This window comes from Pteropus medius, unplaced genomic scaffold, assembly GCF_902729225.1.
Source record: "Pteropus medius unplaced genomic scaffold, Ma_sr-lr_union100, whole genome shotgun sequence".
Classification (NCBI taxonomy): Eukaryota; Metazoa; Chordata; class Mammalia; order Chiroptera; family Pteropodidae; genus Pteropus; species Pteropus medius.
In genome coordinates, this window is record NW_024355327.1 from 422,211 (window position 1) to 434,833 (window position 12,623).

The 12,623-nt window shown below is 35.9% G+C and overlaps 1 protein-coding gene across 1 annotated transcript in view; it reads left to right on the forward strand.

Moving 5' to 3' along the window:
* Nucleotides 1-12,623, forward strand: part of LOC120599514 (SCAN domain-containing protein 3) — a 73,450-nt gene that overhangs the window by 37,503 nt on the left and 23,324 nt on the right. Inside the window, 2 exon segments of the mRNA XM_078120682.1 lie at nucleotides 118-220; nucleotides 223-533. Of these exon segments, the coding sequence (XP_077976808.1) occupies nucleotides 118-220; nucleotides 223-533 (414 nt within the window).

Below are 12,623 nucleotides of genomic sequence, written 5' to 3' on the forward strand. Positions count from 1 at the left end.
AATTTTTTTTATACTGAAGACTTTCTGACCAAAGATTAGGTGGGAACCTCAGGTAAAATTACCCATCTGACTAGACCCAATTTGGAGAGAGCCTTCCTCTGAGCTCTTCAAATTCAGAATGGCGGCAACCTCAATGGCCCAGCTTTGGCTGGCCAGGCTTCAGAGGAACAAGGAGAGATTATCAAAGTAAAGGTTAAAGAAGAAGGTCATGTTTGGGCCCAAAATCCTGCCTACAGAAGAATTTGTCTCATACCAGGGAACTCTCTCCTCAGCGTTTCAGGCCGTTCTGCTATGAGGAGACACCTGGACCCAGCAAGGCTCTGAACCAACTGCAGGAACTTTGCCATCAGTGGCTGAGCCCAGAGATACATACCAAGGAGCAGATCTTGGAATCGTTGTTGCTGGAGCAGTTCCTGACCATTTTGCCTGAGGAGCTCCAGGTTTGGGTGTGGGAGCACAATCCTGAGAGTGGAGAGGAGATAGTGACTGTGCTGGGGGATTTGGAGAAGGAGATTGACGAACCTAGACAGCAGGTGAGAAATTGGAGGTGCCATCTTCTGTGGAAATTTTGAGTGCATGGGTCCAAGGTGGAGCAAGTGGGATTAACCACACTGGTAGCTGCAAATTCTGGTTTTGGGTATTATTTGATCACTGGTGTAGATGAATAGATTCATGCCTCACCCTTTCTTTATGCCTCTTTCTAACAAGATAGTTTCACCTGTCTAAGGTAAAATCCTATGTTTAATATTTATTTAATGTTGTTTTGATTATCCTTGTGTATTTTACCAGGGTGCTATAGTGTTATTAGTGCTCTGGTGGCAAAGTTGTATAGATTTTAAATAGTCTACCCAGTAGCTTTATTTTCTCCATAAATCCTTTTTTTTCCTCTTTAAAGCCCTGGTAATTTTTTTTTATTTTTAAAAGATTTTTATTCAAATATAGCTAACATACAATGTTATATTAGTTTCATGTATACACCATATTATTCAACATTTATATACATAAAGAAATGATCATCGTGATAAGTCCAGAAACCATCTGACAACCATTCAATGCTATCACAGTATTATTGACTATATTTCCTATGCTATACGTTCATCCCCAAGACTTGTTTTATACATGGAAATTTGAACCTCTTATTCTCCTTCACCCCCACCTCTTTTTTAATTTTTCAATTGCAGTTGATTTTCAATATTATTTTATATTAGTTTCAGGTGTACAGCATAGATATTTATATAATTTATGAAGTGATCCCCCTGACTAGTACCCACCTGGCACTATATATAGTTATTACCATATTATTGACTATATTTCTTATGCTTTACATCCCATGACTATTTTGTTACTACCAATTTGTACTTCTTAATCCCTTCACATTTCTCATCCTACCCCCCAATCCTCTGTTATCTGGTTACCATCAATTTGTTCCCTGCATCTATGAGTCTGTTTCTGTTGTGTTTGTTCACTTATTTTGTTTTTTAGATTTCACATATAAGTGAGATTATATGGTAATTGCCCTTCTCTATCTGACTTATTTCACTTAGCATAACACCTTCTAGGTCCATCTATGTTGTTGCAAATGGTAAGACTTCATTCTTTTTTATGGCCTGATAATATTTCATTCATTCACTTCTTCTTTATCCAGTTGTCTATTAATGGGCACTTAGATTGCTTCCATATCTTTGCTATTGTAAATAATGCTGAAGTAAACATAGGGGTGCATATATCTTTTTGAATTAGTGTTTTGGATTTTGTTGGATAAATATCCAGAAGTGGAATTGTTGGGTCATAAGGTCGTCCTATCTTTAATTTTCTGAGGAACCTCCATACTGTTCTCCATAGCAGCTTCACTAATTTGCAATCCCACCAACAGTGTTCAAGGGTTCCCCTTTCTTCACATCCTTGCAGACACTTGTTTGTTGATTTACTGACGATAGCCATTCTGACAGGTGTGAGGTGACATCTCATTGTGGTTTTAACTTGCATTTCTCTGTTGATTAGTGACGTTGAACATCTTTTTATATATCTCTTGACTTTTTGGAGAAATGTCTATTCAGATCCTCTGCCCATTTTTAAGTTGGGTTGTTAGTTTTTTTAGTGTTTTGTTGCGTGAGTTCTTTATAAATTTTGGATATTAACTCCTTGTTGTATATATCATTGCAAATATCTCCTCTCATTCAGTACATTGTCTTTCTATTTTCTTGATGGTTTCCTTTGCTGTGTGGAAATTTTTTAGTTTCATATAGTCCCATTTGTTTATTTTTTTCCCTTTCCCTTGCCCTAGGTGACATATCAAAAAACTAAGAGCACTTGTCAGAGAGTTTACTGTTTTCTTCTAGGAATTTTAGGTCTTACATTTAAGTTTTAATCCATTTTGAGTTTATTCTTACATACAGTGTAAGAAGGTGATTTAGTTTCATTTTCTTTGCATATATCTGTCCAGTTTTCCCAACACCATTTATTGAAGAGACTGTCTTCACTCCATTGTAAATTCTTGCCTCCTTTGTTATAGATTAATTGACAATATAGGCGTGGGTGTATTTCTGAGCTCTTTATTCTATTTGATTGATCTATGTGCCTGTTTTTTATCCCAGTACCGTGCTGTTTTGATTATTATAGCTTTGTAGTACAGTTTGATATTAGGTATTCTGATACCTCTTACTTCGTTCTTTTTTCTCAAGGTTGCTGTGGTTATTTGGGGTCTTCTGTTGTTTCATATAAAATTTAAGATTATTTATTCTAATTCTGTGAAAAATGCTGCTGGTATTTTGATAGCTATTGCATTGAATGTCTAGATTGCTTTGGGTAGTATGGACATTTTAATGATGTTAATTCTTCCTATCCGTGAGCACAGTATATACTTCCATTTGTTTGTATCGTCTTCAGTGCCTTTCTTCAATGTCTTATAATTTTCCTAGTATAAGTCTTTTATCTCTTTGGTTAAATTTATTCCTAGGTGTTTTATTTTTACTGATGCAACTGTAAATGGAATTGTTTTCTTAATTTTTCTTTCTGATAATTCATTATATTGGTGTATAGAAATGCAACTAATTTGTGAATACTATTTTGTGTCTTGCTACTTTACTGAATTCATTTATCAGTGCTAAGTTTTCTTTTGGTGGACTCTTTAGGGTTCTAAATATATGGTATCATGTCATCTGCAAATAATGATAGTTTTACTTCTTCCTTTCCAATTTGGATACCTTTCATTACTTTTTCTTGTCTGCTTCCTGTGGCTAGGACTTCCAATACTATGTTGAATACAAGTGGTGAAAATGGACATCTTTGTCTTGTTCCTGATCTTAAAGAAAACACTTTTAGGTTTTCCCCATTGAATATGATGTTAGCTGTGGGTTTGTCATATATGGCCTTATTATGTTGAAGTATGTTCCCTCTATTCCCACTTTGCTGAAAATTTTTATCATAAATGGATACTGGATTTTGTTGAATACTTTTTCTGCATGTACTGAGATGATCATATGATTTTTAGACTTCATTTTGTTTACTTGGCATATCATATTAATTGATTTGCGAATATTGAACCAACCTTGCATCCCAGGGAAAAAAATCTCATTTAATTATGGTATGTGTATTGTTAAATTCGTTTGAAATATTTTGTTGAGGATTTTTGCATCTATGTTCATTAAGTGTATCGGCCTATAATTTTTTATTTTTATTTTGTAATGTCTTAGTCTGGCTTTGGAACCAAGGTAATGGTGGCCTCATAAAATGAGGCTGGGAGCCTTCCATCCTCTTAAATTTTTTTGAATAGCTTGAGAAGGGTAGGTGTTAATTCTTCTTTGAATGTTTGGTAGACTTCACTTGTGAAGTCATTAGGTCCAGGACTTGTTTCTGGGGAGGTTTTTGATTACTGATTCAATTTTGTTAGTAGTAATTGATCTGTTCAGATTTTGTTTCTTTCTGATTCAGTCTTGGAAGAATGTATGTTTCTAGGAATTTATTCATTTATTCCAGATTGTCAAATTTGTTGGCATATATCTGCAGTATTTTCTTATAATTCTTTGTATTTCTTTTGTTGTGTCAGTTGTCACTTCTTCACTTTCATTTCTGATTTTATTTATTTGGATTCTCTTTTTCCTTGATGAGTCTGGTTAAAGATTTATTAATTTTGTTTGTTTTTCAAAGAACCAGCTCTTGGTTTTATTGATGTTTTGTATTGGTTTTTAAACTCTATTTTGTTTATTTCTGCTCTGATCTTTATTATTTCCTTCCTTATTTTTCTAGCTCTGTTAGGCGTAAGGTCAGAATATTTCATATTTTTCTTGTTCTTGAGGTAGGCCCGTATTGCTCTGAATTTCCATCTTAGGACCACTTTTTCTCTGTCTCATAGATTTTGGGTCATTGTGTTTTTGTTTTCATTTGTCTCAAGGTATCTTTCGATTATCTTCCTTGATCTCATTGTTAACCCATTTATTGTTTACTAGCATGTTACTTAGACTCTTATGTTTGTGGGGTTTTTTTTTCTTGTAATTGATTTCTAGTTTCATACCATTATGATTGGAGAAAATGCTTGGTATGATTTCAGTATTCTTAAATTTATTGATCTGTGTTTTGTGGCCTGACATGTGATCTGTCTTGGAAATTTTCCATGTGCACTTGAAAAAAATGTATATTCTGCTGCTTTTAGGTGAAATGCTCTAAAAATATCAACTAAATTTATCTCGTCTAGTATGTCATTTAAGGTTTTAGTTTCCTTGTTGATTTCCTGTTTGGAAGATCTAACCCTTGATGTCACTGGAGTGTTAAAGTCCCCTACTATGACTGTATTACTGTCACTCTCTCCCTTTATGTCAGTTAATATTTGCTTTATGTTTTTAGGTGCTCCTACATTGGGTGCATAAATGTTTACAAGTGTTATATCTTCTTGTTGTATTGACCGCTTTATCATTATGAAATATCCTTCTTTCTTTCTTATTATAGGCTTTGTTTTAAACTTTATTTTGTCTGATTAAGTCTTGCTATCCCAGCTCTTTTTAAATCTATTTGCACGAAATATTTTTTTATATCCCTTTACTTTCAGCCTGTGTGCGTCTTTTGATATGAAGTGAGTCTCTAATAGACAGCATATGTATGGGTCTTGTTTTCTTATCCCCATGTCTTTTGATTGGAGCATTTAATCCATTTACATTTAAAGCAGTTATTGCATTTCTTATAATACTGGTTTGGTGGTGATGGATTCTTTAGCTTTTCTTGTCTAGGAGGCTGTTTATCTCCCCTTCAGTTTTAAATGGTAAACTTGGTTGTGGGTCCCTGCTTTTTATCACTTTGAATATTTCCAGCCAATCCCTTCCAGCCTTCAAAGTTTCTGTTGAGAAATCAGCTGACAGTCTTATGGGAACTCCCTTGTAGGTAACTAGTTATTTGTCTCTTGCTGCATTTTAGATTCTCTGTTTGTCTTTAACCTTTAGTATTTTAATTATAATGTGTCTTGGTGTGTGTTTGTTTGGGTTTATCTTGTTTGGTATCTCTACACTTCTTGGATTTGCATGTCTATTTTCTTTACCAGGTTAGGGAAGTCTTTCATCACCGTTCTTCAAATATGTTGTCAATCTCTTGTTCTTTCTCCTTCTAGTTCTTCTATGATGCAAATGATTTTATGCTTGATGTTGTTTCAGAGGTCCCTTAAACTATCTCATTTAAATTTTTTTTTTCCTTTGGCTATTTGATACCTTGTCTTCTCAATCACTGATTCAACTCTCTTCTTCATTTAATCTGCTCTTGATTCTTTCCATTGTATTCTTCATTTCATTATTGTATTCTTGATTTATGACTGGTTCTTTTTTATGGTTTTGTGTATTTTTTTAATGCTTACTATCTCTTTGTTGATGTTCTCACTAAATTTCTTAAGCATCTTTATAACCAGTGTTTTACAGTTTTTACATGGTAGACTGCTTGCCTCCATTTCATTTACTTCTTTTCTTGGAGTTTTGTCCTGTTCTTTCATTTGAGACATGTTTTTTTTTTGTTTCCTCATTTTGGCTGCCTCTCTATTTGTTTCTATGTATTAGGTAGATCTGCTATGTATCCCCATTTTTGCAGGCTGATCTTATGTAGTATATGTCCAGTGGGGCCCAGTGGCTCTGTCTTCTTCATCACCTAAGCTGGATGCTCCAGGGATATCCCCTGTGTGGGTTGTGTGTGCCCTCCTTTGGTAATTGAGCTTTGATTGCTGTTGGCATTTTAGTGGGTGGGATTGACTCTCACGTTGACTGACTATGGCCATGACCACAGCATATGAGCTGCTTTGTGGTGGCTGATCTCATGGAATGGGATTTGCCTCAGCAGGTTCTGGTGCTTCCAAAGAACATTCTTTGGGTATACCACTTGTGAGGCTAATTGGATGGTGTTCTCTTGTGGTTGAACCTGACTACCAGGTATGCTTGTTTGAGGGCCCTTTGAGAGGGGCTCCTGTATAGGCCAAAGTCAGCCACTGCCTGAGACTGGTCCAGGGTTACCTGGTAGGAACTACAAAGTGATCTGTGGTTGGTTGTTGCCTATGTTAGACCTGGAGTTGTGTTGGACAGGCCATGCTGCAAACTGAGTCTGGCCATCACCAATTCGAAGGCTAGTGTAGCTCAGCAAATGTGCAGGGGACCCTGAGGCCTGCTACCACCTAAATGGGGCCTAAGACTCCTTAAGAAAGACCATGCAAGTGAATACTGGCTACCTGCAGGTTGCCAAAACAGCCTCTGGTGGTGTATAATATGGCGGGATGGAGTTCCAGATTGGGATGAGCAGTTTACAATGGGTTAATGCAGATTCAGATTTGACCCCAGTCCTGAGCCTGGGTTCACTTCACAAAAGTTTCAGAGCCCACTGAGGCCAGTCGCCACCTACCTGGGGCCTGTGGACCCCTAAGAGTTCTCCAGAAAAGACTGTAGCATGGGCCAACACTGGCTTCTTGCCAACCAGGGAAAAACCTCTGGTGTTTTGCAAGTTGGGTGGTGCAGGGTCCCAGGGAATCACCAAGGTGGAGTGAGCAGATCTCACCAGGCCAATGAAAGCTTAGATTTGACCACGTTGGGAGAGGGCTCAACACAAGAAGTTTGGCATCTGCCCTCCAGCTACACAAGAAGTGAGCTTAATACAGGGACAATGGCAGCTTTCCCTCCAGCTTACCCTGTAGCCACACAATTCAGTCTTTTCCTGTATGTCTTTGCTACCTCTTGATCCTCAGTCCCTCTGCCAGAGTCCAGGTTGAGTTCCTGGGCATAAGAGAGTCTGTGTGTGGGCCCTTTAAGAGGAAGCCTGGGTTTGTAGCTGCCTTCAGTCTCACCGGATGGATGGAATCCCCACTGATTTTCACAGCCAGTAGTTGTGGGGACTTCTCTTCCTGACACTGGTGCTTTGGGATGTGGACCTCAGTGCGGGGCTGAGACCCCTTGCTCTTCAGGAGGACCTCTGCAACTGAGATGTCAGTCCCAGTTCCCTACCATCACACGTGGGTATGGGGCCAGCCTGTTTTGCATCTCCGCTTCTCCGACCAGTTGAGGTTGCTTCTTTATATCCTTAATTATAGGACTTCTTTTCAGCTAGTCTTGAAATGGTTCTCCAGGTCGATTGTTCTATAATTTACTTGTAATTTTAATGTGGTCACAGGATGAGGAAAGCACAGTGTTTACCTACTCTGCTGTCTTGACCAGAACTCCAATTCTGTTGTATTTTTGGTGCAGTTTTGCAGAAAACATTTTTTTTTTAATGAGTTTATATGTTATGTAATAGCATAGATGCCTCTACGGGCAGTCTGTTTTCTCTAATCAGCACATTTTTTCCCTTTGTTTCAAATAAACAATATATATTTGTCCCCGTTACAGTTTTCTTCTTCTAGCTTTGTTGAAAAATGCAGCTGTTGCTAGAACTTGGTGTTTGAGCAATCCTGGATTATATTCTGAACATATTTGATAGCTTTTTATATGACTCAGAGTTATAGATATAGCCTAGTCTTGTTGAGTATCAGGTTCTCATAAATGTTTTTTCATATTTTTTTCCTCTGTGATTTTTGAAAGAAGGAGGGAAATGCCATTGTTGCAGATACTTTTAGCTGCCAATCCAATATGTAGTCTTCCTTCTTTTTTTCTTAAACAATATCTATTTTGTTCATGTTGGCAGTGTACCTAATTAAATACTTTTTCAGCTTTCCTTGTTCTAGAGTTGTCCATGGAACATACTTCTGGCCAGGGAGAAATAAGCATATTTTCTGGGGAAGCTTTTACTTGTGTTATAAAATGGGACAGATGTGTTTAGTTCTGCTTTTTCTTATTTCCTGTCTTCAACATGAATGTAATATGTGGAGCTGTAGTAGCCATCTTATGACCATGAAGTGATGATAAGCATAAGGAAAAATACTGATATGTTAAGAATGGCAGAGCAGAAATATAAATGCAGTGTCCCTGAAAAGAACAGTTAGGTGAGTCACTGCCAGCAACTGCCCTCCTCTGGACTTCTTGTGACAGAAATAAACTTCATGTGACAAAAATAAACCCCTATTTGTTTAAGCCACTATAAATTGGGTGTTCTAACTAATTGGGAAATATGTGGATTTCTAATGAATACAGCCATAGTTATTCCACCATTTTAAAACCAAGAGTTTCTTATTAGAAGTTTTAAAAATCAAATCTAAGAATTGTATAGTGAAAGATAAATGACTGTCATAACCAATTTAAAGTAATTTCAGTTATGTAATTTGTTATTACCATCCCCTTTACATTTCTGTGGTAGAGGCAGAATAGAATTCCTTCTATTCCAAGAACAGGCTTACCTGCCTTGGATTGTTCCCTCTGATGGTAGAGAAAGTAACAGGCTAGATATGTGTGTGTGCACACATAAGCTTGTGTGGTGGGTGCATCACAATGAGCCATATTCATATTTTGTCTCATATCTTAGTTGCTTTGTTACTAAAACCCAATTTTTTGAGTCCATCTGCCTGTGTGCACTGGCTGAGAGAAATGCTCAAGCAGGAGTTCACAGTGAAGAAAAGAAGTGGGTTATTATTATAGAACTGGCCAATCTGAAGTGTGGGCAAGCTCATGATCAGAAAGACCCAATTCCGTGATGGCATGTAGGTTACAAATTAAATGGGGCAAAATCACAAGACATTGTGGGGTAGGTATTCAGCTTGTGTTAGGATTTGATTAGGCAGAGGTGAAGTAATGGTAATAAATCATTTCTTCAGGTCTTGAGGACAGCTCTGAGGTCTGCTTTGGTATCCCTCTGTCTGGTTTCATGGAAAAATAGCCAGGGGGTCATTTTGCATAGGCTTCATTTGACATAAGTTAGGTCAAGATGTTATCTTTAGCCTGCCAGAGGTCCAGACCTAGTGACCACTAGTCACATTTGGCCTATTGTCTTCTGCTGCCTCAGGGAGAAGCTAGGTCTAGGAGGTGTAGGAAGAGAAAATGATTTCTAAAGCTATAGTCACAAATAAAATCAAATTATGAGGACCCTCGGTTTCAGCTCTAAGAGCTGTTTATGCTTAAACTAACTTTATAGAATTGATAGCTTGTTTACTTACAAGCAGTGGGTTACCCTTTCTCCAGATGACTTACATCCCTCACTCCAGGGTCCTGTTTGCCCTAGTTATGAAAAGATTTGGGGAAACTGAAATGCATGCTATTATATTATACAAAGCAAGCTACATGAGATAGTCTTAGAATCAGAGAAGGGAAAATCTTACCAAAGGGAACTGGCTGAACCATTTACTGAATTTTGTTTTAAAAGAAAATCGATTCGGTTTCTTATATATTTTATATGTTTAAGGAGAGGAAGTAAATTTATAATATGGTGTCCAGATTGAGGGAAAAGAGCATGATAAATTCCTTAAATCTCGCCATGATATTTAATACACCTTCACTTTCATTTCCTTTCAAATTGATATTTGAATTTCATTGATCAAAATTCATATTTTCATTTCATTTCCAATATCAATGAATATTTCCTTTTGTAACATTCTGGTTTTTGTGCAATTTGGATTCAGTATCTATGGACAGACATACAGCCATACAGCAGAATAGGTTCTATCCCTGACATCTTTTAAATCCTTTAAACTATTTCAGCATCTTGTTCTGCTTGGTGAATCTGTATTATTAGAGTTCATATTCCGACAGTATTTGTTCTCCGCTGATCCACTGGTCTATAGAATTGAGGGGGAAAAAACATCAACATTGTTTTTATACAATCTAAAATAGTCATGGTTTAATATTAGTGGCTCAGAAAAGTTTTCTCCATAATGTTTTATGTTTCTAATCTTAATCACTATGTGCCAAAGTCATTTCAGAAACTTCTTTATTCAGTTGAGGATAAATTTCGGGAGACTAGGATGATGATAGAAACAAAATAATTTCTTTCCATGGATATTGCTGAAGAGTATACAATTATTTGTAATCTACTATACATTTTAAAGCATAACATTTTCATTAGCTGACACTTGCAAATACACAAATCAATACCTATATTAACTTTCCTAGTCCAGCAAAAATTAGATAATTCTGCTTTATTGTGAATAATAGGATAATCCTAGATTATTTAAACCAGCATTTCTTTTCATTGTACACAAATGGAGATTCAGTAAATGAATTTAAATAAATTAGAACATGCAAATCAATAGTATTTTATGGTAATTTAGGTTGTGTCACAACTTCATTCAGGGCTCTGTAATTTAGATTGATTAATGAATAACATTTCTAAGGCAATATTAAGAACTTACATGTGCATTATAATTGACTTTTGTACTTATTTCGTTGCACTGATACCCCAATGGAAAATTTACAAAAGACCTGAACATGCACGTCTCCCAAAAAGTATTACCAATTAGCCAATTAAATTTTAAAACAATTAATCAATCTTAGTAATCAGAAAGTGCAAATTAAAACAACATGCAATAGCACTTTATTTCAATCAGAGGGGATTAAATTAAAAGTGCTAACATAACCAAATTTTGGTAAGGATGCTGAGATGCTGGAATGCATATGTACTACTGGTAGGAATAAGTTGTTATGACCACTTTGGAAATATCTACCCTGTATAAATGTACTGCATAATTCAGGTAACCTACTACAAGGTTTATTTTTAACAGAAACACATTCAGAGACATGTAGGATAATATTTATAGCAGCAAGCGTTATTATAATTGCCCAAAAGTAAATAATTCAAATACCCATTAAAAGTAGAATGGATGAATTTATTATGGTGTATTTACACAGTTGAATACTATTACAACAATGAAAGTGAATGAACAACTACATTCAACAATGTGGATGACTTTCACAAACATAATGTTGAGCAAAAGAAGCCAGACCAAAAATATATATTGTATGGTTCTGTTATGTAAAGTTCAAAAAGCAAAATGAATCTGTGGTGATACATGTTGGAGTAGTAGTTACTTTTGAGGAAGAGGATAGGGCACAAGTAGCCTTCTGAAATACTGGTAATGTTCTGTTCTTTGACCAGTGTGGTTCACTTTGTGATAAATCATTGAGCTTCACATTTTTGAGCTGTGCACTTTTTCCTAAGTTTATAATACTTAAGTAAAAAATTGTATTAAGAAAAAGATTTATATCCCATTGTGATGTCCTTTGCATAATAGGCTAGGGTACTTGACTATATGCATATTCTTAAATTCATATGTTATATGAATGAGAAATTATTTTTGTAAAAGCAAGGCCTACTAAGGGAAATTTTCAGAATTAATCAAATTCATAAATGCCTACCAGAGGATGAGCTAAATTTTAATTTGGATTTTGTAAGGTAGATACAAAGCATGGGTTAATTAGGTTTCCACATGAGGTTCTTATATATTGATAGACCAAATTGTTTTCTTTGTTTGTCCTCCATAATATTTGGCAGGGAAAACAATTGAAATGGTTGTTTTGAATGCAGTATGACTGCTACAAGGCTATTTGTAAGAGAACAGGCTTGGCAAGAATGTGAAATGGCCAGGCTACTTCCACTCTAACTAGCACACTCAGAGAGGTGGTGTCAGGTGCCATACTCTTCACTGTGAAGTATACTAAATAAATATAAATCAGAATTTTTGTTCTAAGGGAGATAATAGCTTTTTTTTTTTTTTTAAGTAACTTTCATTCTTGTTCAGTTTAGAAATAACTATGGATGTTTGATTAATCCCAGAGGCTATCTATTCTCTTAAGATAGCTTTGGGAGGTTATTGGCTATTGAATACTTATTTTCATTAATCTATTTCATTAGATTTCACAATGGGGAGATTCAGAATACAATTTACCTAGTATGTCCTCACTCCCAGTGTATCTGTTGCTTCAATGACTAACAAAGAACCATAAGTAGAAATGAGTAGAAGGTCTATTTATTAAAAGCTCTCCTAAACTAAAGTAGACAACACACTGTAACATAATTTTTTTTTCTTTTGGTGAATGGTATTGATGCTTCACAATTCATCTGGAAACTTAAAAGGCAGACATACTATTGCAGTGGAAAAGTTATAGTAAGTTGATAACATAAATACAGTGTTTTAATGATTGAAATGCCACACAGGAACATTCAGGGTTACTAGTAACAAACTGTGCCAAACAGTAAGCTGTTAGCCACCTTCCCAGATTATTACAAGTGTCCTCTATTTCACACTAACTATC